Below are 26,968 nucleotides of genomic sequence, written 5' to 3' on the forward strand. Positions count from 1 at the left end.
TCTAGAATAAGATGTAGACCTTAGAATTATTCACTCTGTATAAACGACACACTTGTTCGATGTGCAAGCGAAGTAACGCAGCACAACATTTATTTTCTACGTCGCTTTTAACGCAAGATATGATTGGTTAACAAGCCGGGTGTAAATTTCCGTATCACTTTCTGAAGCCGGTTGTAAATAAAATTCGACGTCACAATTCACTTCTTGTTTACATCTTTGGTCAAAATAATTTAACGTTTAATGAAGTAAGTGATTAAATAATATGTCAAAATCCCAATTTCTTAATAATTTGGCTATTGGTATGAATAATTGATTTTCAGCACGATTTTGATTAATATAAATTTTTGGTTCGTTGTATCAAACTTATCTCACTGGTAAAACAATATAATTTTAAAATTTGTATAACATAAGAAATAAATTCGTTATCCAGCTCCAGCCAAAGATGTACAGGGATTTACCCCGGGTTGTATTCCATTCATATATTGTAAGGAATACAACCCGGGGTAAATCCCCGTACACCCTTGATTGGACGTAAATGATTAATAGTATCGGTGCAAGATAATGCAGATACCTTGGAAATTCTCTCAAAGAATATAATCTCTTTTACTTTTTTATGATCGTAGATTTATTTATTTCCTTGTTTACAAACATATTACTTAAATGTGTAGTTCATGCATTTAGAAGTCCGTGCAGCCTGAATGCGTCGATTGGAAAGCAACCGACCGTAACTTTCTCGACCCGTATATATACCTCAGTAACAGTTTAGAGGCAGTCGAAACTGTGTATAATGTGTCATCTTTAGGCCGCAGTCTGACGAGTAATGACACGAACAAACCTCCATAACTTTATGATGTCGTGTCAGTTATAAATGGCAGTAGAAAAATAGTGGCAAAACATAACCTGTGTCTCAAAATGGACGATATTAAAAGCTTCTTGAAAACACACTATAAGGAAATCTGCATTACTGCTACAGTGGGGATAGTTTTGGTGAAGGTAATCAAATGGCGGAAGAAACGAGTAAAGTAAGTAAGAATATAATTTAAAGTACAAGTTTGATGATGTCCTTCAACGTTCTATGTTTCACAAGCTACGTGCAGCTACACGCATTTGATAAAATTCTCTCTCTCTCATCTATCTCTCACTCTATCTCTCACTCTATCTATCTATCTATCTATCTATCTATCTATCTATCTATCTATCTATCTATCTATCTATCTATCTATCTATCTATCACTCTATCTCTCACTCTATCTATCTATCTATATCTATCTATCTATCTATCTATCTATCTATCTATCTATCTATCTATCTATCTATCTATCTATCTATCTATCTATCTATCTATCTATCTATCTATCTACGCGGCTTCTATTTGAAAGTACATAGAATGACGTATGCATTTTTTGTGTGCTTCACTTCGCGGGCTTCTGGTTGTCGATTTTAGACTATTGGTCCTTAAAAGAAGACCGTTATATAAAAACATCGGAAAACATCAAAATTAAAAAGGCAAAATAAATGGATTTTTTTCTTCCTTAAAAATAGTTAATAGCTAAACAAATCATATTTTAAAAGTTTAGGTTGATCTGATGGTTAATTTGTTGACCAGCCCCCTTAAAATGACCACAATATCTAACTAAAATCAATTATTTTACCACAGATTAACAATAAATACTTTTAGAGAACAATGAAAGATATATAGGAACAAATTTCTCAATTAGATCTTAGATGACTCCAAAAATCTCATTACTTTTTACTAGGAAGAATTATCCACCGAACACCATCATTCACCACCAGATCGGCCGAGGACCTTATGCTCCAAGTATAACACCGTTTGCCGTGAAGCTGGAGACTTATTTACGGATGACAAAAGTCCCATTTATGGTAGTATCTAACATATTCCATAAACACATAAGATCAAAAAATTATACTACTACTGCTAAGGGTTTACCCACATTTATAACTGAGGTGCGAAAAGGTACAGTACCGACCAGACATAACCTAACACCAAAGCATACCCCAAAAAGTTGACTCCGGCCCGGGTCTTCTTTGGGTTTGCACGGGGTCTCCTTTTTAAAAAATTCGGGTATGCTCGGGGTGCGCTCGGGGTCTGCTATGGGTTTACTTGGGGGTCTGCTATTGATATTTTAAGCCTTTCTTTTACCTCTTACCATACTGCAACCCATTACTTAACCTAATACTCGACTGCGAAAATAATACAATTTGGACAATCCAACAAAAATAAATTGTGTATTGGTATTTTTTAAACCAAAATATATATTTCCGTTTCCAGAATGAACATGATAGTCTGACCAACAGAAGTTCTAAAGGTAAATTGACCTGGATAGAATACAATGGACAAGAAATAGCAGACTCAGAATTCTGTATCAAGTTTATAAACAAAACATTCAACATTGATCTGGATAAAAACTTTTCTGATGAGGAAATCGGGGCAGGTAGAGCAATCCAAAGGATGGTAGATGAACATCTATACTGGTAAGGAATGAAGGCGAATGTTTCTTTGTGTCTGTATATAACGCATTTCATTTATAGAAGAAAGCTTCGGAAATGTAAAATTTGAATATACTAATATGTAGTAGAGCTTTAAATAAGAGAGACGTAGTAATTTGTTTAGGTAAAGTTTAATTCGTCATACATTCTTTTTTAATTACACTTTTAATTGTATTCGAATTTGCAGTTTTTAGTATGTGTACTAGTTATAGCATTTTTTGTGGCTGAGTGACCCCTTTTGTTTTAGAGTTATATATTTTGTAGTCCACTCTTTGTGGGTATTCCAGACGCTTTTGATGTAGTTACATGTAATAATGTGTCTCTATTTTGCTTCAAAATTAATAATGGCTATGTAATGCATTTCTGTTTTTTATAAAATGTACATTATGGAAACAAACAAGTTTCAATGTTGCCTTGGACGTTTAAAAAGTTTCAACATAAATTCCATTATTTAAATTAAGGTGGTTGGAAGGTAAAAAATAAATATTCATCACATCTGCCATAAAATTTTGAATATCATAATTATTTTGGGCTATAAACTGTAATGACTTAGTAAAGAAAAAATCTAAAAATCTCAGCTTCAAAATTTGAACATTTTCTTTATCTTTAAACAGAGCTCATCGTCTAAAAATGGTAATATAGCCTAACAAGGTTAATATAGCCTAAAAAGGTAAATATAGCCCAAAAATTCCACGACCATCAATCTCGCTTGAAAATAGGGTTTTAATGGCTTAACGCGATATTTAAATAAAATAGAAAAATCTATGAAAACAGTAGGAAGGCAAAAATTTACACAGATAAGATTGGATATTACTTTTGATGAGCATAGGAGTACTAGTCTATTGAATATGACTATAAATCTCTTGAAATCAATACATGTACAAAACTAGTACCATGATAGTGTAACCGGACTATTGATCTTTTATATGAAATCTTTGTCTAAATAGGCCCCTCTTCTTAATACGCTGGGTTTATGACCCCAGGCAAGGAATTGATGTCGGAAAACAGCTGGGTTTTTCGTCGTGGTTCATGTCCCTTGGAGTCTTCTTTGCTAAGAAACAGAGTTATGCACAGGGAGTAGGTAGACATACCGAGGAAGAAGTGCTGCAAGTGATGGATGAAGATCTACAGGCCCTGTCAAAGTTCCTAGGTATCATCATTTTAATATACGGAGAAAAGTTGTAGAATTGTATATCTTTTTCGTTGAATTCTGAAATCAATGAGGAACTCACCAAAATTATAACAACACCAAAGACATTTACGGACTAAACGTTTGATTTTTTCATTGCAATTATAAATAAATGCTAAATGTTTCGATACTAAATTAGAATAACTAATTATTGAAAACATCATTGTGACGTAGACAGGGTAATAACTTTGCAGTAAATTTAAATAATGAAAAATTCTTAATTCTTAAAAAATCTTTTCAATAGATTAAGTCACGGTATCAACAGCATGTTTTACATAACAAGTCATTCCACTCTTGAACAATTAGTCAGCAGGTGGCGTGACATTTATAATAATAATTACTTATTCATTGTGTATATCAAACACAAACTCACGCTATCACTAGTGTTACTGTCTTAACATAGTTTACTTAAAGAACAAAATTTGAAATAATATACTGCAGTAATTTTCCAATGCACAGCACACCACAGAGTTATATTTACATTCACTGAGTATGTTTCCCTCTATTGTAATTCATGATCACAGCGCTATAGATACTGACAGGATTGATATCTACGCGATCAATTTCTAACCAATTTATCGATTGGTCGAAACTTTCAGCAACCTAACAAAACACGAACTGCACGAAATAATCATGAGATGTCAGGCTCAAATTTCCATATAAGTAGACTTGGCTATTTCTTTTATCTAACGTACTGATTACATTAACAATAATTGAGTTACTTTTACCTACTCTTTATGATTAAACAATTTATTACAAGAAAAATATAAATACCTGTATAGACAATAAAATGTTGTCTTTGATGATTCATTCGGATTATGAGGGTAGCGATCATTAAAGAAAAATTTACATAACCTGCATACGCAGGTAATGTATATTTATTTTCTGCTATGTCGCTAACATATGAGGCTTAAGTCATAAACATATTTACATTAAAAAAATAACCATTCTTGATGAGCAAAGCTAGATCATTATGTTTGTGGAGAACAGACATGAATTTTAGATACAAATATACATTTATAAGAAGAAATACAGGGTTGGTTTTTGACAAAATAAATTACAGAACTTTAGAATAAAAGGTTGAATATAATATTTTCTCGCTTTAAGTCTTTCGAAATGAAGTTTACATGTAACATTCTAACAGTTCGTGCAACTCTGTGCCAGCGATCAACCTCTATAGAGAAACGGTGGTTGTATGTTCTAAATTTCACGAAAATATTTTAAATATGTGTATTCTAATATTATAAGACAGGTAATGAAAAAGGAAAACAATCAATTTCTAGTATTTAGAAAAGAAATACTTTAATGTGATTTATGTTTACCATAATTAGTCAAATGTTCTGTTTAAATACTACAATTTTACTTTTAGGTAAGAAGAAGTTTATGCTGGGTGAAGAAGCCAGTCAGACTGATTGTGCGGTGTTTGGAATATTATCTCAGATTCACTGGCACGGCTGTGGAGGTGCATCAGAAAAGTTTTACAAAAGTAAGTGTATATAAAATATAAGCAGGGAGGTTGTCAACAGTAAGGGTTTGAAGTTTGCAAATTGTTAATAATCATCAGAGAAAATGTACCAAAGTAAGAATTAATAGTTTGCGGAGAGTGTCTATAATTATACATTTATACTGTTGCATGCAAAGGATATTATGTATCCGCATTAAGGAAATTTTAGCAAAATCTACGTGTAGAAATGCATTCTAGAATGTAAAATGAGCAATGTTAACTACACTAAAGGAAAACGTTTAAGATTTCTGATAGATAATAAATACATAAGGTCTTATTAATTGATTTATTTTAAAATTAAGATATTTTTAAAATACAGAATATCCAAATTTGAGCGCTTACTGTGAACGGATGAAGGCGGAGTTCTGGCCAGACTGGGACGATTGTATTACCCACGGTGGGACGAGGAAAGCTTCCAAGTGATTGAATGTTGCAAAATTGCATCGAGATAAATGTTGAAGGACGAATGAATTTTTCTCTCATTTTGGTGTGTGATGATACAAATATTTAAATAAATTTTCTTTGAATCTATTCCAAATTTTGTTTGTTATTTTGGTTAAAAATACTGAAAACAATAAGGACCACCTCGCATAAATTAGTTTGAAGATACATTACAATAAAGAAGAAATACTGAGAAATAAAATACTTTTATAAAAATGCTTTATAAATAAATCTCTTATGTTACAGCTTACTTTTCAAATACTTCAGCATGAATGTTAAATTTTCCAGTATAAATTACACTTCTTATAATTGAAGACATCACTATAATTGTAAAATCTTGTGGGGTGAAGAGCGAGTTTGTTTTTTTAACTTTTATCAAAATGGTTAATATTTATGAAACTAACAAAACACAGTCCAACGATAACAATCTTAAATCGTTAATAAACTATTGATACCACAGATTCTCAGATATTTGTTTCACATTTGGATATTTTATTTAAAAAAAGACGTAATTGGTAATCTTACGACAAAACTGTATGATAAATGTGATGATTTTAATTTTTCCATCGTTAACTTCCCTTAATTATGTAACAATATACCATCATCACCTGTTTATGGGGTTTATGTGTCTCAGCTAAATCGTTATACAAATTGTCGAAACAAGAATATCAAGAACCTCGGTTAAAATAATCTTTTTTAGTTCTATGGTCGATATAATGACCTTGTCAGCAGGTACAATTTTTTTTATTAGGACACATCCTGATTGACGATTTTCATACTTGTTAAACCATTATTTATACACCATACTGACTACAGTTTCTTCCGTTTTTCATTATCATGACAATGAGCACATGGCGGGTGCAACCGGTCGGCAGGGGATGTTTACTCCCTTTATGCTTCTGATCCCACCTCTATCTTTTTAAGGTCCGTGTTCGCTCTGCTTTGAGTTTGTATTTAGCTATTTGGATTTTCGAGACGGTTGACAATTTGTTATAATAATATTATTGTAATTTTTCATTATGTAGTCTGTTCATTCATTTTTTCCCCCAAAATATCAAAAATACTAGACCTTGACCCGTGCGTGCACGGGTTGACATTGCATATGGAATCGGACATTTACGTAATAGATACATCGACACACCGTTTTGTTGACAGTTACATAACGAAGCTTTAAGCCTACAATAATGCTATGATATCATTACATTACGGGACGGACCTTCATCCAGTTAAAATGCCTTCCATATACCTGTAATGTTGCCAAAAATTGCAGAATCGCTCCGAAACGATTTTAGAGAAAATTAATGAAGCTGGATTAAAAATAACAGTAAAATTATTCAAAACAACCCATTTTGAGGTTTTAAAATACCTTTCATTAAAAAATTTAATTAATTTATATTAATGAACAAATTAACACTTTTTCACCAACGTTTTACTCGCTTCTTATTTACACACCATGTTGACATTCTGAACTCTCGCGATTTTTTATATTAGATGCACTGAGTTAGAGTTATCTCCCGTATTTTCTTGTTTTCTTTGATGAACAGAATAAAATTACGACAAATTTTCAATGAAAATTTACACGTATTTGTAATTTCGTCTCTGAGTTCATCCATGCAAATGTGATATTGTGGAAAACATAAACTAAAGAGCCTCCCGTGATTTAGCATGAATGTGATGCACATGCGCAAGATTGTAAAATCCAAAAAATCCAGATGATTTCCGGATTTTTAAAAGGAATTTTCGCTGATTATTAATACGCAAAGTTTGATTGAGAAAATATAAAAATCTTCTTGTACTAATGATGTTCAAAATATATATATATAAAAAAGAAAAGACAGTACTCTTCCGATTTCTCGGTATTAAAGCCCACAAATTCGAGTCTTTTATTTTAATATAGTAGTATAGATGTGTATTACTGTGTTTCGGTTCATTGCATCAAAATGAATTTCAAATTGTTGATCATTTTGACACGAATGGATATTTTACTTTAGAAGAGGTTGTTTAGAGAATCATTTTCAGAAAGATAAATTAAAGTTGTCTATTAAAAATTTGGTTTCTAGCATTTTTAACATCACACACATTGCGTTTACAATGCAAAGATCCCGTGAAGACTGCAAGGTGTTGCAGCAACTTACAGAACTGCAAGTTCGTAAAATAATGAGAATCAATTAAAACAAAAATTTACTACTGAAAGTTCTTTCAATATTTGTAGTCTTCAGCGCAACAGGAACTTGAGATTTGATACTTTGATAGCCCTTATTTTAAGCAATGTTAATTTACAGGGCAAATAATATTTCATCATCATATCTGTACACCATTTCGAAATAACATTCAGAAGAAATGGCCAAGAGAGTAGTTTTCATCGTTTTTAGTGAGAAACTTAACTGTCATAGAATAGAAAAATCATTATATGTGTTGTATCTTTAATTTACATTAAAGGTAACTCTGTCAAAAGGAAAGTAAATTTCCTATGTGAATTTTTTGAGAAATTTATTGTGACAAAAGACGCACAGTTTCCCTACATTTTATGTATTGTTTTATATTCTCAAGACAACATACTTTGTTGGTATATATAGTGTATATTTTAATTTTCAATCTCTGATAATAAAATGTGTTTTTAACAGTGTGTGATTTCTATCTCATCTTATGATTATGTTTATCTTCAATTTTTGAGAATATGAGAACCCCACGAGGCATTTAAATATTTTTTTATATCACAATTGATTTTTGAAAATGTTCATTAAAGATTATAAAAAAATGTATTTTGTAGCAGATTATAAACCTTAAAAATCTCGCTGAAGACAAGTCTTTAAAAATGCTACATCTAGGATGGGTTTGTCAAGGATGTAAAGGAGCAAGTGAACTGATTATAAATGGGCATAAAACAATAATTGAATCCATGATTTAAATTTTAATTGCCGAGGAATGTACTGACATACTGCGAGGGTTTTTTTCTTCTAAAATCAAGCTTTTCTTTTGCAAGCAAAACGAATTGAATTACATAATTATCAGTGATGTTCATCCCGTGTGAACTGAATTAATCTTTGTGTAGAAGTTGTTTAATGAAGAAGTTTAAACCCTTATCAAAGTCAAGAATTTCAGCGTTCGGGAATTTCGTTCCATTGGACGGAAATATTTGTAAAACCGCGTAAGCAGTATTCAATTAAAGACGCAACAAAACAGACTCCAATATAGTCATCCTTTGCTAGCGAAGATGCCTTAGTTATCTGTGCAAGATAATACGGTTACCTTGGAAATTCTTTCAAAAAAATATAACATCTTTAAATGTTTATTGATCGTAGTTCTTTATTTCTTTTATACAAACATATTTCTTCAATGTGAGTTTATGCATTTGAAAGTCCATGCAATCTAAATGGCTATGTGTCGATCGGAAAGCAACCGATCGGGACTTTCTCGACTGGTATATTAACTCCAGTGACAGTTGAATAGCGGTCGAATCTATATGTAATATAGCAAAATATACCATATGCTGTTGTGAAAACATGTCAGCTTTATTAGCCATAATCTGATGAGTTATGACAAGAACAAGCCTTCGTAACGTTCTTATGTAATAATAGTTATAACTGTCAGTAGAAATTGGCAAAACCAAATCTGCGTCTCGAAATGGAAGTTGTTAAAAACTTGTTGAAAACACAATATAAAGAGATTTGCATTGCTGGTATATTGGGAATAGTTTTGGTTCTGGTATTTAAATGGCGGAAGAAGCGAGTAAAGTAAGTATGAATAGAATTAAAAGTTTCAGTTTGATGATGTTCTTTAACGTACACGCATGTTCGTTTCAGTTACGAGCTTCAACGAATCTGCGTTTCACTAGCTAGTTAATAATGTTGTCTATTTATTCATACATGTACGTAAATATTTATATACAGTGTATGTTGGTAACAATTAACAAACGACAAAATGTGAAGATCAAGTTATGATTTTATTTGTAATATCATAGAAATAACGTATATAGATTAATAAAAGGATGTGAAATTATCAATCGCAACTTCTCGTGCCTTTATTGTTTAAAAATCTTAACCTATTATATAAAATTTACAAAAAACCTCAAATGCCTGGATATTCATAGAAGCTGGCAGGGATAAAAATCTAATATACATGCACTTGACCTAAATTCCCTTTGTTGCAGCTCATGCGCCGATCAAGAATTTTTTTTTTATTTTTATCGGAGACTGAGGCATATTTAAGCAAATATTCATTGTTAAATTGATACATTTGAATTTTACAGGGTCGCCCCCGCCCGTCCGAGTTGCGCATGCAGCTGACTGGAAATTTACCAACTTTTTTCGGCTTTCGACAGTTTGTTTTAAATGTATTTTTCTCCGTGCAATTGGAAATACTTTTATTTTTAGCAATATCTGTTGCATTTAATGTAAGCCCTTTATCGCATATACATGCATAAGAATTTTTTCAAAACGTAGAAGGGATGTACAGTGCGTCGTATTTTGTTCTTTAAGTCAAATTTCACTAAAAATTTTAACACTTCCCGAGTTAGAATTCATAATCTGTCAATAGTATAAAAATAAATGTAGAAAATAAACGCGAATGCATGCATTATTGTTTGGCATTTTTAAATCAAAGTTGTCCGATTCAAGGTATCTGCCCAACGCTTTGTGAACTTACTGTCAATTTCACGCCATAATGTAACCAGTAATTAGTCAAACAGCGTTCTCCATTATGCCGCTCTGGAAACTTTATTCAATCCAATCTAAATTCGTGCATTCAAGAATAGAATAAGCTCAGTTTATTTCTTCAACTTATTTGTTTATATTAAACCGATCCAAGGTATCTGTCCGATACATGATGAACTCGCCCTACACTTTCTTAATTAGTCAACCCGCGGTTATGGTGCCGTTACTTGTAATTGAAAATGACAGTGCCTCTATACAAGACAAAATTGCTAACGCACCACTTACTATTTCTTTGATTGTTTTAGATCTGAACTTAGCAAAGATAAATTAGTATATTATTTTAATAGTTATAAGAAAATGAAACGTACATCAATTCACCATTTGCTTTGAGTTCTATTTATGAAACATTGGTAGCCTCCATTATGTGATTCACATATCAATATCGGGTGTTACCTCCATTTCCTCGGATAAATGCGACGTGTCTGTCTTTGTCGCTTATTAGTTACGCAGCGCTCTGAAATTCTTGCTCGGTCCCTCACACTTCCAGTTTGTACAAATTTCCGGTACAACTCTCTAATTGACGTGTGGTGCCTATTACACATGTGGCTACCTAAAAAGACATGTTTTATTAGATAAGCATGCTGCATCATGTTCTAGCCAATATCACAGGTGATCGTTGTTACATTTACGATGCTGTTTTAATTTGTCTTCTATCTTTAGTTATCCTGTATTGGACCTCTGATTTTATTACCCTTTCTGGTACCCCTCGATACCTGTATATATCCACCTGAGTTTAGGTTTTTGGCTCTCTTTGGACCGGGTAAAATCACCCGCACGATCTGCCTGATATTGTCAGTTTCTGTAGTTTAATTTTCTAATTTTATAAACACAGATACGGCTTCTGAGGTCGCGTATAGTGAATAGTGTACAGGAATGGAGTGACTAGTGAAGTTTGGTGTCTTCTCAACCTACCAGTGTCCTGACGACTATCGACCAATGAATTTGTTATCAAATTTCGTGTTATATAAATTGTAAAAACGTTACTTTTAGTGTTTTTATTTATCAATTCTGGAGGTGTTTTGAAGCCTGTCGGCCCGCCCACAACAATCGTTAAATTATGCCCTGCCACAATCTAGTGTGGTCAAACGCGGCATACCCCGTTGGATATTTTGTAAGTTTTTAGTAAAATATGCATCAATAATACGAACACAAAAAAGAAAGTAAAGATTTATTTTGCCAAAGAAGTGTGAGCACGATTTGAGCATTTCTAAGAGAACAGTAACGCTTCTGTTGAAATTGTATTCATTTGTCCGTTTGGGCATTTAAATGTCTTACTTAATTAAGGCCAATTATTTAAACATTAAATTCAACTTAAAAATTTTGAGGATGTAAATATTATTTTATTTTAAATGGTGCGTTAGCAATTTTGTCTAGTGTAGTTATAATTAAATACTTTTAGAGAACAAACAAAGATTTGTAAAAATAAATTTTTCAGGGTTTAAGAAGATACATGTAAAAAAAATTCATTATTTTTTTATAGGAAGAATTATCCACCGAACACCATCATACACCACCAGATCGGCCGAGGACCTTATGCTCCAAGTAAAACACCGTTTGCCGTGAAGCTGGAGACCTATTTACGGATGACAAAAGTCCCATTTTTGGTAGACTAAGTATCTTACAAATTCTCTAATTATATAGGATTAGACTGCAGCTGATGTTTTAACCATATCTATTATTAAATCATGAAAACTTAAGGTTGATAAGTGTGTATTATATTTTTTATTATAATGTTAATCGATCACTTGACAACTTGTACGATGATGAATTCAGGAAACCAAATATGTCTTTATATTTAACTTCAATACTTGTTTTTACACATTCTCCAATCAATATTTAATTATGTCCAGATATTTTGTGAACAGAATTCCTGAGTGCATGCGCACATGGTGTTGAAAGGGGGCGAGGAGTGATAGTTGTTTGTAGAAACGAAACAAATCCATTTTTAAATTATACTTGTTTAATGTTTAAGTATCAATATGATTGTAAGCGGAATATGTCCTAATATATTAACTTTTCCTGTTCTTGAAGATTTGCTTTTAATCTATAAAAATCAATTCTCAAAAAAATCTATCATCCAGTTCAAAATTTCTTTTTAATAGATTTTCACCAAAGCATTTATTGATATATTTAGTATCTACTTTTTCATTTTCAAAAATGTGCTTGTCCCCATAGATATTCATGTAATCTTCGTTTAATAATTACTGCAAAGGAAAAACTTTTTGAAATTTTCTCTTGGTATATCCTTTTCTTTTCTAAAATGCTTCCAACTGATATCAAAGTAATAAAATACATGATAGAAATTCAAGGTCTGAAAATAAAAGTCCTAAAATAAGTATGGACCGGATACTTTGTGACTTTAAAAAGGTTTCTTAGTTGCATTTTAGGGTATTTATTAAAACGAGATTTTCATTCCCGTATCCAGAATGAACATGATAGTCTGGCCAACAGAAGTTCCGAAGGGAAATTGACCTGGATAGAATATAATGGACAAGAAGTAGCAGACTCAGAATTCTGTATCCAGTTTATAAACAAAACATTCAACATTGATCTGGACAAGAACTTCTCTGATGAGGAAATCGGGGCAGGTAGAGCCATTCAAAGGATGGTAGATGAACATCTGTATTGGTATGTAAGGAAGACAACTTTTTATATGTGTCTGTATAAAACGTATTTCATTTATAAGATAAAAGAAAGCTTGGACATGTAAAACTTGAATATACCGGTATGCAGAGGATCTTTAAAAAAGACGTTTTGGGAATTTTGTTTAGGTAAATGTAATTTCGTCATTTTGATACATTCTTTGTTTTTAATTAAACGTTCGTTTCCGTTGTATTCGATTTTGTAGTTTTCAGTTTGTGTACTAGTTATAACATTTTTTTTTGTTGCTAAGGAACCCCTTTTATTTTATAATTATATACTTTTCAATAAACTGTTTATAGATATTCCTGCCACTTTTGATGTAGTGAAATGTACATGTAATATTAGTAATGTATCTCTATTTTGCGTCATTTTTAAAGAAATTACAATTTTCTTACAACTTGTTATGCATTTTGTCTTTATTACATTATGCAAACAAAGAAGTTTCAATTCTAAACCATCTACTAAAGTCAAAGGATTTCTGATCCCCTCTACATAAACCCTTGACCGAACTGTTAATACATATGTGGGTTTTCTATTGCTCCATCTAGCGTGATTACACATTTTTGAACTTTGATGCATGGCCTCTTGTTTTGACCAGTCAGAAAAAGTGTATGAAAAAGAAATACTTAGAAACATGCTTCAGCTATGGTGTCCGGATAGGGCCAGTTGCGTTAGCGCGACATCGCGTTCAGATAAACGAGACATCGCGCTAACACACAACACGCCGTCGCGCTAACGCAACTTTGCACAACACGCCGTCGCGCTAACACACAACACGCCGTCGCGCTAACGCAACTTTGCACAACACGCCGTCGCGCTAACACACAACACGCCGTCGCGCTAACACACAACACGCCGTCGCGCTAACACAACTTTGCACAACACGCCGTCGCGCTAACACACAACACGCCGTCGCGCTAACACAACTTTGCACAACACGCCGTCGCGCTAACGCAACTTTGCAAGTTTCACAGTCTAGTAGGAAGTCGTGTCCGGAAATATCAGACTGCGCATGCTGAAATATGTAGGCATGCACGCAAGCATGGATGAAAAATAAATAAAATGTACTTTGAAATATATATATTATTTTCAATTTATATTATCAATACATATGAATAAAAATATAGTTACTAGTATGTCACTGTATAAGGATATGCTAGAGTGCATATAAATTATTAACAAATCTACCAATTGATAAATTTACCTTAAATATTTGATACAATTAGTTAATTCAGCAGTGATATATTTATAAAATGTACATGTCACAAATTCATATTAGGTGCTCTGTATATTACCAAAGCAAAGAAATTTTAAAATGTAAAATTACAGGTATATATAACAGGTCACACTGGCGTCGGAAGCAAATTGAAAGTGGGGGAGGGGGGGGGGGGGGGCTATACTGATCCTCAGAAATATTGAGAGAAAAAAACCTAATTCCCAAAATCATGAAAATCCTAATCCGTGTGTGTGTGTGTAGGGGGGGGGGGGGTAATCCTATACTTCCAAAACAAAAATCTTTCCGGCCATACATCTTTTTTTCCCCAAATCATGAAAATCCTAATTCGTGGGGGGTGGGGTTATGCCTTTTACTCCAACTTCTAAATCTTTCAAACGTACATTACGGAACAATTATGTTTCCTGCGAAAAAAAATGGGGGGGGGGGGGGGGTTCTGAACCCTCTATTCTGCTATGTTCCTAATGGTTAGGTATAACTTATCAAAAAAAGAGGGGGTGGGGACTAAGCCAAGCCCCAGCCCCCCCCCCCCCCGGTTCCGACGCCTTTGTTTGTGTCATGAATATATTTTTGTTGATTTAATGAATTGACACACTAGTAACTATATTTTTATTCATATGCATTGATAATAAATGAAAATAATATATATATATATTTCAAAGTACATTTTATTTATTTTTCATCCATGCTTGCGTGCATGCCTACATATTTCAGCATGCGCAGTCTGATATTTCCGGACACGACTTCCTACTAGACTGTGAAACTTGCAAAGTTGCGTTAGCGCGACGGCGTGTTGTGCAAAGTTGTGTTAGCGCGACGGCGTGTTGTGTGTTAGCGCGACGGCGTGTTGTGCAAAGTTGTGTTAGCGCGACGGCGTGTTGTGTGTTAGCGCGACGGCGTGTTGTGCAAAGTTGCGTTAGCGCGACGGCGTGTTGTGTGTTAGCGCGACGGCGTGTTGTGCAAAGTTGCGTTAGCGCGACGGCGTGTTGTGTGTTAGCGCGATGTCTCGTTTATCTGAACGCGATGTCGCGCTAACGCAAATGGCCCTATCCGGACACCATATTCAGCGAATGTACAAGTTATTCATAGAATTCAAATTTATAGAAACGATGAGTTTATTGGGACCAAAACCGGAAGTGATGTTAAAGTTTGTCCACATTTTATAAAGACAACAGAGCAACGTTAACCATTGCACCAGTAACATCAACCGTAAAACCATGGATCATTCAAATTTGAATTACACCAACCAGAGAGCTGGGTTTGAAGACATGTAAAACTAATCAAGTTCGGTCAATGGTTTATGTAGAGCGGTTATGGTCTGAGACACTTGACATGGGAAGATAGGTCTAATGCGTTATGTGACTGAAATGAAAAATTTAATTAAAACGATACAAAGGAAAATTAACATACATCAGATTGGATATTACTTTTGATGATTACAGGAAAACTAATCTAGTGCATATCACTGTAATACTCTTGTAACCATGACATGAACAGTACTAGCACACGTACCAATATAGTAAACCAGAATATTGTGATCATATGTATGAAATATTTGTTTGAATAGGACTATAGCTCTAGTACGCTGGGTGTTTGACCCCAAGCATGGAATTGATGTCGGAAGACAGCTGGGTGTTTCCCGGTTCAAGTCTCTTAGACTCAAAAACTTAGTGAAGAAACTAAGCTACGCACAAGGCGTAGGCAGACACACCGAGGAAGAGGTGCTTCAAGTGATGGATGAAGATCTTCAGGCCCTATCAAAGTTCCTGGGTATCATAATTTTAATCTACGATGAAAAGTTGTAGGATTGTATATCTTTTTCGCTAATTGTTGTTAAGTATATTGAGTTAATGTTAATGAGAAACCTTTCAGTATTCTAAACAAAGGAGTTAACGGATTATTCGTTAACGTTATAATTGAAACTAAATGTTTCAATATTTAATTAGTAGACTTAATTATTAAAATCCATGGTGAATCAAATTTCGAAGGGTCAAAATTTTGCGGTATTTTTAAACAAAGAGTAATTCCTGGTTTGCTACAACATCTTTTCAATAGATTTAGGTCACAATATCAACAAAATGTTTTATGTAATAATCTTTTCCATTCTTGAACGTTAGTCAGCAGGCGGCGTGACAATAATCATATACATGTATGTCAAAACAAACTCACGCTATTAATGTTGTTCATGTCTTTACACAGTTTATATAAAGTACACAGTTTACCGTCATATGCCGGAGTAATTACTCAGTGCACTGCACACTACAGAGTCAAATCCTAACGAAAGTCCAAGGTCTTGTCAAAATGGTTCTACATGTATATGTACCATTTAGAATCATGTAAATAAGACCTTGGGCTTTCGGTGGGAATGTAGCTATTTCTTGCATCAAAACAAGTTAAAATGACGCTGTTTTTAAGTAAATTAGGCTCAGATTGTGTAGTCCAAGCTCAAGAGCTGGTCAAATGTTGATGATTTTAAAGAACTATGTCTGAGTGTCCAGCAATTAAATAGAAAGGCCTACGTTTAAAACAACTAACGAAAGTCCAAGCTCGTATTTAATAGGCTTAAATATTAAAGTATATGCACATACAATCTTGATAAGCAAACTCTAAGTTAGATCATCATGTTTGTGTAGAACAGACATGATTTTAGCAAGAACTACACATTTTAAAAATAATAACAGAGTGGGTATTCGAAAAAAAAGATTAGAGAACTTTAGAGTATTTGGTTGAACATACTATCATCTTGCTAAAGTTTTTATTCGAATCGAAGATAAAATGTTACTGTATAACAGTCAGGTAGTGAAACTCGCCCCAATTTGATTATTGATAAATTAATTACTAACTCTTTTAAAACGTTATAATTTTTTCCATCGAACAGCCTCTATAGGGAGACTGTGGTCGCATGTTCTGAACTTCAGAATATGTTAAAGACATGCATTATAATATCATAAGCTAGGTAATGAAAGTGGAAACAATCGTGCTCATTTATTGTTTTCTATTTGAATACATAATTTTTGCTTTTAGGTAAAAAGAAGTTTATGTTGGGTGAACAAGCCAGTCAGACTGATTGTGCGGTGTTTGGAATATTATCTCAGATTCACTGGCAGGCCTGTGGAGGTGCATCAGAGAAGTTGTACAAAAGTAAGTGTTATGAAGGCAGAGAAGTTGTCAACAGTAAGGGTTTCAAGTTGCAAAGTGTTAATAATAGTCAGAGAAGTTGTACCATAGTAAGTGTTAAACGTTTTCGAAGAGTGTCTGTAAGGGTACATAAACAAATATGTTGCCTCAGAAAATAATTATTTTGTATCTGTATAAAGATAATTTCAACAGGGTCTAGAAAAGAACTTTAAACGTAAATAAGCTATGCTACAATGTATCTACACCCACAAGACACTGTTTTTAATTTCTGAATGTACCGTAATTAATACAGCTGATTCAATAATATTTTTCAACAGAATATCCCAATTTGATTGCATACTGTGAAGAGATGAAGGCAGAGTTCTGGCCAGACTGGGACGATTGTATTACCCACGGTTGGACAAGGAAAGCTTCTAAATGATCAAATGTTGCAACATTGCATTATGATAAAAGACTAAGGACAGTTTTGAAGCTCTGTATTCACGTGCTTACAATTTTGATTTTCTGTTACCTTTTCATTACAAATCCGACAATCTTTTGCGTTTGTGCCGATGCTTTTATTAAAGCATCATGAGCATGTTTTATACATGTAGTTAAACACTTTTCTAGAATTGACTGAATCGTAAATTTAAGATTTATATTTAGATGGTACAAGTTCACAAATACGATCAATTCATTACACTCGAATGATCAGCGCTTAAATCCGTACCAAAATGAAAAGAAGCAACACAGTGACTGCTTTTCGGAGGACATTTTGGGTAAAGGGAAAAGTAAATTGATATAGTGCTACATAATTTCAAAACAAGCAATAAAAACATATGGAAATCACTTTTATTCTATTTATTTTATTAAATCTAACAAGTTGCGAGGGGTATGTTTTACACCAATCCGTCAGTCCGTCAGTCCGTCAGTCCTATCTTTTTGTAAGCTCAACTCCTCTTAAACCACTACAAGGAATTGTGTATAACTTTGTAGTATTTGGGACATCACGTGAGGATGTGCCCACACCAGTAAATTCTGGTTCTTTAAATGTCCGTACTTTTAAACTTGAAATTTTGGCCATATATTGAATTAAGTAATAAACGGTTTGTAAGCGCAACTCCTCTTAAACAGCTGCAGGAATTTTGAGACACTTTGTAGGTATTTAGGACATATGTGCAGATGTGTATTTAACCAGGAAATTTTGATTCCATTATTTTTTATACGAATTTTGGCACTTTTAAATTTAGAATTTTGTTATTGTTAAAGACAAAAGTATAGATTTGCATACTTGCAAAAAGTTTTTTGATGGGAGGATTTTTGGGACATATTTCGTTGTAAAATCAAATTATTTTGTGTGTTAATGCATACTCTGTCATTTATCAAGTGCAGCATTGTCATGTAACGCGGGAACGTCGGGTATGTGAGGTTACTCACTTTTACTTTCATTGAAAATTGTGATCAAATTCTGAGGGACAGTGCCCCTTAACTCACTGCTTACAGATATTTTGTACCTCGCTACGCCACTGAAGGATTTTTTCTCTCAAAATAATAATTTTGAAATGCTATACTACGTTGTATTTGAGTTAAATATTAGGTAAATCGATTTCAAATTTTGTTATCTTGGTTTGAATACTGGATACGGAAACACCTTGGAAATAAATTGCAAGATACATAAAAAAACATGCATCAAAAATATTGGAAAATTACACTGTTATGTTAAACAATGTCTCTCGTATATTACAGCTTTCTTTGATGAAAATAAATAACATTGTTTGGAAAACTTTCAGCCAGAATTTTTTTCTATTTAGAATGCTTGATATTATCGAATTTAAGTTTTTAAAGCTTCCCTTTTTCACAACTCGTTTTAGCTTTAGGTAATGATTTTGTTTTGTTTAGCCCTTATGAAGTAGAAAATAAATTTATTTTTCAATTTTTACCCCTCAAGTTAAGCACATATTTAAATTAAAACTTGTTTAGTATATTAAATCTGCAATGCGTTATCTGAAAACCATTTTAAGCAGAGCCTGTCTGAAGGTAGTTGTGTCAAACAGCAAGAAGACAAAGGTCTCTCCGTGTCATTGCTGGCCACTCAGCTATGGCTCTTTAAATCAACAAATTTTTGCATACCTTTTAAGCAAAGACTACGCTAGATGTGTATGTTTTACTTAAATGCAGAATCATTTTAAACTTGTTTTGATGCAAAAAATAGACAGTTACATCCTACCGAAAATTCACGATCTTGTTAAAATGGCGTTATCTAACTTTTAGCTGAGACTACCCAATCTGAGCATATATCACTTGAATCCAACGTCAGTTATGTTAAATTGTCAATTTGATCTATTAAGTCGGGAACCAAAAAGATTTTTTCAATTCCCATCTTATCGAAATAAGAAATTCACATTGACGATAGAGTATAACAGTAGCAATACATGCAATATATTCTCTTATCAACATTGAAATCTCAAAAGGCCTGGGCAGCGTTTAACAAAAGAACTTACGATTTATGACCAAATTAATGAATGTTAATTAATCACCAACTAATCAATGATTTATTCTTATGGCTGGAAAATATAATTATAAGGAATTGAAATATTTGTAAACAAATGGTTTTAGGTCAATTTTGTTATTTAAAACCATTTTACGAGACTGTAAATATTTACGACTTTGTCGTAAGTTCTTTTTAAAATGCAGCTCTGATCTCACCTACAGACTATTTTCTATTCGAAACATTGATGTCATAAATATGATATAATATAATAGTATATTCTCTGAGTCAAAATATATAAATATGTATCTAATGGGATTCAAATTTTATTTTTAGACTTTTCAAGAGGAGTCAGAGATTAATCTTTATAATCAGGATGCTTAGAGTACTAGTACCCTTCCGAAGAATATATCAATAGTCTTTTTTGATAAAGAAGCATAAGCTTACAACCTTTTAATTACAAAAGAAAGTAAAGGTAATAAAATGTATCTTGTACACTGATATTTAAGGCAAATGATGCAATAAAACATTTACAGGAACCCCTAAATTGTTGCGAATAGTACTGTGCTTTCAAATTCTGTGGATTTAGTAAAAACAAAAATGCAGTTTTACTGATAAATAAATTATTGCCCAATAATCCTACATGTATATCCAAAATATTTGCTATCGGATATTTCTCCTCAATAAACATTGATCTGTTCATAAATCAATTTTGGGGTTGGTTCGCTTTTTTTCCACATTTGGTGCACTTTTAATTTTATAAAGACCGTTTTATACATTCCTTCATGAAACAGATCAACGTTTGATTTGAATTAAAATTATACTGTTATCAGAATGTTTTAAATGAAACAAAAAAGGACAATGTTACGATAACAATCTTGAATCATTAAATAATTATTGGTTTAATAGTTCGTTTATTTCTTTTTTCCAGAGTATCAAAAATATGTGTATTACTGTAAATTCCTTATATTACGCGAGTACTTAATTCCGCGATCCCGCTGGTTTCTTCCAAATCGCGAGAATATAAAATCGCGAACGTTGAACTTTTCTCCTTATTTCTTATAGTTTTCAACTCTCAGAAAATAATGGCGAGATTTTAAAATCCGCGAAGGATGCTTCTCGCGATTTTACGCGGATATTAATTCCTCGCGTTTAATTAGGAATTTACAGTATCGTGTTTTGGTTTATTGTATAAATATGAATCATGATGATTTTTTTTTTCACTTTGACAATGTTGATTATAAACAGTAAGTGTATTGGTGTAGAAACACTTTTAAGGATCTGTACGACAATCTTATACAGCCCTACATTACAGAAAAATGCATGATTGGCATTTGGTAGAGGACTTTCATTCTGACTTTGCCAGAGCGAATGATGTATCACGCATGTCCTTATAAGACACTAGATGAAACCCCGCGCAAGCGCAGGAATGAACAATTTACACGTTATCATAATAAAATGCTTAATATGTTTATTTTTGTATATATATTTTGTCTGATGTTTTCCTTATCTTAATCCTTAATCCTTTAAAATTGAAATAAAAACCAATTTGAAACTGCATTGTTGGAGTCCACCACCTTACTCTCATTTTTGCTATTTCGGGCTTGTTTATCGAAAATGAAAGTAGGTTTTTGATGAGAGTAAGGTAGTGGACACGCTTTGGCGGATCAAAGTCAGGGGTAGTTGACATCAAAATATATGCTTGCAATGAAATAATATCGAATGATTACGTAAACAATGAATATATTTATTAGGAACTTACCTGAATTACACATAGAAGTTAAAATTTGACAAAGGTTGAAGAAATGAAATAAGTCAATTCGTTTCTTGAGTGAGCGATTTTAGTTTTAATGGATAGAAGCTAGCAAAGCGCGACCTTTAGCAAAAGAATGCAATAGAACTTTCCATAACGGGGTAACCAAGAACGCGGTTTGACTAATTAATGTCTTGGCGAAAAGTGTAGGACGGGTTCAAAATGCATCGCGGGTAGATATTCATACCTTGGATGGGACTTCGATATCTTTGGTTAAAACAAAAAAGTTAATAAATAAAATGGAAAATTTTGATGCGATTTTAGTTTTGATCGAAAGAATTCATTTTCCAGAACGGGGGCCCAGGAACGCAGTTTGACTAAACTACACGATGACGGAAACTGTAGAACGAGATACTTTGGTTTAAAGAAAAATGCAAATAATATGCATACACTAGCATTTTTTTTATTAAATTTCATACATTTTAATACCACAACAGATTGGTAGTATCCTCTATACATTGTGTTATCAAACGGGGAAGTTAAATTGGGGCGGGGGGATAGGGGCTACCCTCCCCAATATTTTTATCATCTAGTTTTTCATATAAAAACTAGCAATTTATGATGCGAAAACGCTTCCATAGTCCCATAAAGTAAGTCAGAGGCGATTATTATCTGGAACTTAAAATGGTGTCCATTAAGACTTTTTTGAATATTCATAGAGGAGAAATCTTTGTAGCTGCAACAATGGGGATAGTTTTAATAATTGTAATAAGGAAAAGGCAGAAGAAGCGAATAAAGTAAGTAGAGTCGAATAATTTCAAACTACGAAAAGTTTTAGATGTGTTGTATGATATTACTTTCTTTAAATATGTTTTCAATTAATACCTATTAAATTACGTCAAATAAGTTATTTATTTTTAGCCCTTTTTACAATATACATTTTAAGACTTAATAATGTTTTGTGTAAATATAATTTTTAAGCAAAAATTGCTTTTAAATTCGCCGTGTGCTTCTTTCTCCCTTAGCAATTAGGTCAGTTAACGCTGAACTTTTTGTTTCAGATAAAAATTGTTTAAAATAAATATAAGTGTTTGCATTCTTTTAAAGCTGTCGCCTAGATCTGAAAAGTCATCTTCAAATTGCATGAATATTATACTTTATAAATGAAAGTTTAATTACATGTCATTTGCATTCCATTACATTTGACAATGCTCCATTTCTAACTAAACTAAGATCCCGAGTTCATTCTTTCGGTTTACAATGCAGTGTCTGGAATTCCTATAATAGGAATTCCACCTTAAAAGATCAAGTTTATAGTAAATCTTGAGTTATGCCACAGCATTGACTTTCAAATTTAGAACAACGCGTACTTGCATGATCGGCGAGCAAAAGGTAAAAAAAAATATGACCATGACATCCTATTTATAAACGACTATTACATAATCGACTATTACATGTCTAACGATCTATGTTCCGCCGTGTTAGGATCTCTTTTGTTGTTCCAGAAGCATAAATGAACACCTGAGTAATGATGAAAAAGGATAACTCAGTTTTCATTACCTTTAAACACAACTCAACAAACAACAACATCCATTTCTTATTGTCAATGACCTACATTTCAGAAAGGCGTACCCGTCTAACACCATCATTCACCACCAGATCGGCCGAGGACCTTATGCTCCAAGTATAACGCCGTTTGCAGTGAAGCTGGAGACCTACTTACGGATGGCAAAAGTCCCATATTTGGTACATGTAATAAATATAACATAATCATACAATAGCTGACTGTCTACTTTGATCCGAGTGTTTCTTTATAGTTATATAACATGCAATATTTTTTGGTTTACAAAATTAAATGGATATTTAATGGAATTTGGGGGTAAAGTAATTGCAGAAGTTCATATCCTTTTACATGGTTAATAACTGGTTTTGTAGTGTATTAACAAGATTATTATAATTTACTTTTCAAACATTTTAGTAAAAAACTAGGTCATAGTGTTTACATTCATACAACTGCGTTGGTATACATGAAGGTTTTAAATTACGACAACCCCCCCCCCCCCCCAAGATAATATATATATTTAAATATTATGTTGCTTGTGTATTTCACTTAGCGTTCTGTGTGCGAAACAGAAAAACAGAAAAAACGAAGTATTATAAACGTTCCATTCACTACAATGTGTATAATATTTGATATTATACTTTTTCAGTGTCTTTGACTGATAAACTATGACTTTCTTTGTAACGCATAGTCCAACACAGCTCATCAATGACGTTCTGAGCACAAGCGGGGTTTTCAAAATTAAATGAAATTAAAAAAATAGCTTAAATGTCAGTAATTTAATATTTACCTGTGCTTAACGTGATATAGCTATTAAAAGGAATCATTCTTTGAATATTATGGGATAAATGTTACCGCCGTTACGTGATCAAATCTATCATATTATTGGATTTGATCACGTTCTAATATCAGCGCTATATGAAAATAATAATACTCAAAGAATGATTCCTTAATCTTTAAACAATTTTCATCAATAAATCTTTATCCCTATTAATGTTGCCACGGATTTACAAAATTTTGACAACTCTTTGAACGTTTAACTGACATTCATCAAACTGAAATTTTCATTTCAAGAATGAAAATGATAGTGTGACCAACAGAAGTTGTAAAGGGAAATTGACCTGGATAGAATACAATGGACAAGAAATAGCAGACTCGGAATTCTGTATCCAGTTTATAAATAAAACATTCTGCATTGATCTAGACAAGAAATTTTCTGGTGAGGAAATCGGTGCAGGTAGAGCAATCCAAAGGATGGTGGATGAACACTTACACTGGTAAGGAAGTAGATGATGAATAAGGAAGTAGATGATGAATAAGGAAAAAGATGATGAATAAGGAAATAGATGATGAATAAGGAAGAGATAAAAGTTAAAAATGGATGAATAGAGAAAATAAATGTTGTTGGCATATCGGTACTGTATGTCAAACATAGATATAGAAGAAAGATAAATGGGAGTATGAATAGTAATGCATTAGTTTCCGAGCATTAGTTTTTGTGAATTTTAGGGACAGTTCACAGTTTCAATTAGAGAAGTTCTAAGACAATTATCAATAGAATTGTTTGTGACGGTTTTTACTTTAAATAAAATTTAATTTTGCATATCAACAATTTACTTATCTTCGAATAGGGAAAAAAAACTTCACTGTTTGGACAATTTTCGAGTAAGTAAAAAACTCGATTTTGATAATTTGCTAAATTCTAACGAAAAAATTATAAGAATTACATATAGGGATACACCGTTCGGTTGTCTTGATACAAAATATAGTGATTCATTGCTTAAAGGCTATTATTTGTTCATCGTACAATTAAGATTATGGTTCGGGGGGGGGGGGGTGCAAACCATAAGGCAGACAAGAATAGTTTACCTTTAATTTGTGAAATAGAAAAGTATAGAAGATCACCTCGAGATCAACTAATAAGAGAAAAAAAGAATATTAAACATGATAGAAAGGATAATAAGCTTGTTAAATTTGGTTACTTTGAAAAGAGACTGTCACTACACCGATACAGTTACCTTGGTACTGTAACGTGGTAGAAATGAATTATTAATTATCAAAATAAAAAAAGATACTGGTATTTGATGACTATAGTTTATTTGACAGGACAGTTGCTTTACAACGATGGGTTTATGACCCCAAGCACGGAATTGATGTCAGAAAATTTCTGAATATTCCATGGCCAATGTTCTATATGGTTGGAAACTTGGTGAAGAAACAGAGCTACGCACAGGGAGTAGGCAGACACAGCGAGGAAGAGGTGCTGCAAGTGATGGATGAAGATCTAATGGCCTTGTCAAAGTTCTTGGGTATTATCATTTAGACTATAGGCAATGATGCCAAGGGAAAATTATGTGACTGTATGATTGAGTTACTTAATCGGTATTTGAGGGAGTAATTATGGTCAATTTATTACAAGACCTGAAAATAATGTTTAAAAATGATTCCATGTTTTTGAAATATTGTGAAAATCTAAGTCTTATATGACAAGACGATCTTCTTTCGTGGATTTTACAATCTTTATAGAGACATAACGTCATCTTGGAATTACTTGTGTTACCCTTTGCAAATGTATGCAAATGAAATTTGGGCACCCTCTCATAAATCATTTATCATAAGACATTTTACTAAAAATTAAATATTAAATGATATCTATTTATCGATCCATGCAAAATGTTCAGCTTGTTGATTTTGTTTTTAGGTATGAAAAAGTTCATGTTGGGTGAACAAGCCAGTCAGACTGATTGTGCCGTGTTTGGAATGTTATCTCAGATTCATTGGCATAGCTTTGGAGGTACAGGAGAGAAGTTGTACAAAAGTAAGTGTTTAATGTAAGCGAAATGTTTTATAATAGCAAAGAAGATGTTCAAAAGTAAGTGTGATGTTTGAAATAAGTGTGATGTTTGCCAAGAAGATTTACAAAATTAATTAAAGTATAAAAAGCTAGCAGAGTGGATAAACAATGGAAATTTTCATAAGAAGAAAATGAACAAAATTGTTAAATATGATGATGAAATAATATTTTTTATTTTACAGAATATCCCAATTTGAGCACATACTGTGAACGGATGAAGGCGAAGTTTTGGCCTGACTGGAACGAATGTATAACCGAAGGTTGGACGAGAACAGCTTCTAAATAATTATTACCTGTGAAAAATGCATTAGAACACTTAGAGCTATATATTGCTTTATGTAGGAACAGGTTAAAATTTTGATATATTTTTTCAAACAAATATAAATAAAACCCGAGTGGAAGTTCAAGTCCAGACTAAACCTTGAAATAGAACAAAGTTGAGGTTGTGTTTCTTGTTTCACTTAAGTTAAACTTGGTTTAAACAAGTATCATCATTACATTATCAATTTATTTTTAGCGTGATTTCCCCAAAAAGTTAGCTGCACAAAAATATTTCCAAGTACCAACCTCTCGCTGATTGGTCGATTGGTTTGTGTCTTTATGTAGGGTGTAGAATCATAAAAGTATTGATAAAAAAAAACAAATTATATTAAAACAGAATATGGGATTTTTTCTCAAACTTTATAACTGTAAAAAACGGTACTTGAATGATAAATAAAAAATTTATACATTGGATCTATCGTTTAAAGCATTATTTATTTAAACAACATCATTGACATTTCAATGGCAAAAAAGTTCCTAGAATTTAACCTTGGGGCCCACCTGTGTATTGATAAAAGTTGTTGAAAGCAAACCACCACACAAAACTTTCTGTGAACTATCAAATGTAATTACTCAAGTATGCATGTTGTTTGTAAAGCACCGAGAAAAAGTTTTACATATTTACATTATGTTAAACTCTTAA

The 26,968-nt window shown here is 32.8% G+C and overlaps 3 protein-coding genes across 4 annotated transcripts in view; all 3 read left to right on the forward strand.

Moving 5' to 3' along the window:
- The window catches only part of LOC117680318 (failed axon connections homolog), a 31,818-nt gene extending 13,620 nt beyond the window's left edge, over nt 1–18,198 (forward strand). The window contains exons 1-6 of one of the 2 annotated variants that reach the window (XM_011458492.4): nt 9,206–9,376; nt 11,835–11,958; nt 12,780–12,982; nt 15,799–16,001; nt 17,256–17,372; nt 17,687–18,198. In XM_011458492.4, coding sequence (XP_011456794.3) covers nt 9,267–9,376; nt 11,835–11,958; nt 12,780–12,982; nt 15,799–16,001; nt 17,256–17,372; nt 17,687–17,790 — 861 coding nt within the window. In that variant the 5' untranslated portion in view covers nt 9,206–9,266 and the 3' untranslated portion in view covers nt 17,791–18,198. Of the gene's footprint in view, nt 1–9,205; nt 9,377–11,834; nt 11,959–12,779; nt 12,983–15,798; nt 16,002–17,255; nt 17,373–17,686 lie in introns of those variants that run through there. The other variant, XM_066075819.1, reaches the window with a different exon arrangement.
- On the forward strand, nt 729–5,732 carry LOC105348899 (failed axon connections homolog). The gene is made up of 6 exons (XM_034445697.2): nt 729–1,022; nt 1,758–1,881; nt 2,291–2,493; nt 3,456–3,658; nt 5,067–5,183; nt 5,521–5,732. The coding sequence occupies exons 1-6, from the start codon at nt 913–915 to the stop codon at nt 5,622–5,624; spliced, it is 861 nt and encodes a 286-aa protein (XP_034301588.2). The 5' UTR covers nt 729–912; the 3' UTR covers nt 5,625–5,732.
- A 4,015-nt stretch (nt 18,199–22,213) lies between the features above and the next one.
- Nucleotides 22,214–26,739, forward strand: LOC109617070 (failed axon connections homolog). The gene is made up of 6 exons (XM_020073465.3): nt 22,214–22,386; nt 23,212–23,335; nt 24,225–24,427; nt 25,257–25,459; nt 25,852–25,968; nt 26,187–26,739. Exons 1-6 carry the CDS (start codon nt 22,274–22,276, stop codon nt 26,288–26,290), a joined length of 864 nt encoding a protein of 287 aa, XP_019929024.3. The 5' UTR covers nt 22,214–22,273; the 3' UTR covers nt 26,291–26,739.
- Nucleotides 26,740–26,968: the final 229 nt, after the last annotated feature.

This window comes from Magallana gigas, chromosome 2 (genome assembly GCF_963853765.1).
Source record: "Magallana gigas chromosome 2, xbMagGiga1.1, whole genome shotgun sequence".
Taxonomy (NCBI): domain Eukaryota; kingdom Metazoa; phylum Mollusca; class Bivalvia; order Ostreida; family Ostreidae; genus Magallana; species Magallana gigas.

Bases quoted from the DNA above. Each gene is read 5' to 3' on its own strand.
- LOC109617070 (XM_020073465.3), top strand. From the start codon at position 22,274: ATGGTGTCCATTAAGACTTTTTTGAATATTCATAGAGGAGAAATCTTT. The intron at 22,387-23,211 runs GTAAGTAGAGTC...CCTACATTTCAG, and splicing joins AGGCAGAAGAAGCGAATAAA to AAAGGCGTACCCGTCTAACA. The intron at 24,428-25,256 runs GTAAGGAAGTAG...TTTATTTGACAG, and splicing joins GTGGATGAACACTTACACTG to GACAGTTGCTTTACAACGAT.
- LOC105348899 (XM_034445697.2), top strand. From the start codon at position 913: ATGGACGATATTAAAAGCTTCTTGAAAACACACTATAAGGAAATCTGC. The intron at 2,494-3,455 runs GTAAGGAATGAA...TTGTCTAAATAG, and splicing joins GTAGATGAACATCTATACTG to GCCCCTCTTCTTAATACGCT. The intron at 3,659-5,066 runs GTATCATCATTT...TTTTACTTTTAG, and splicing joins GGCCCTGTCAAAGTTCCTAG to GTAAGAAGAAGTTTATGCTG.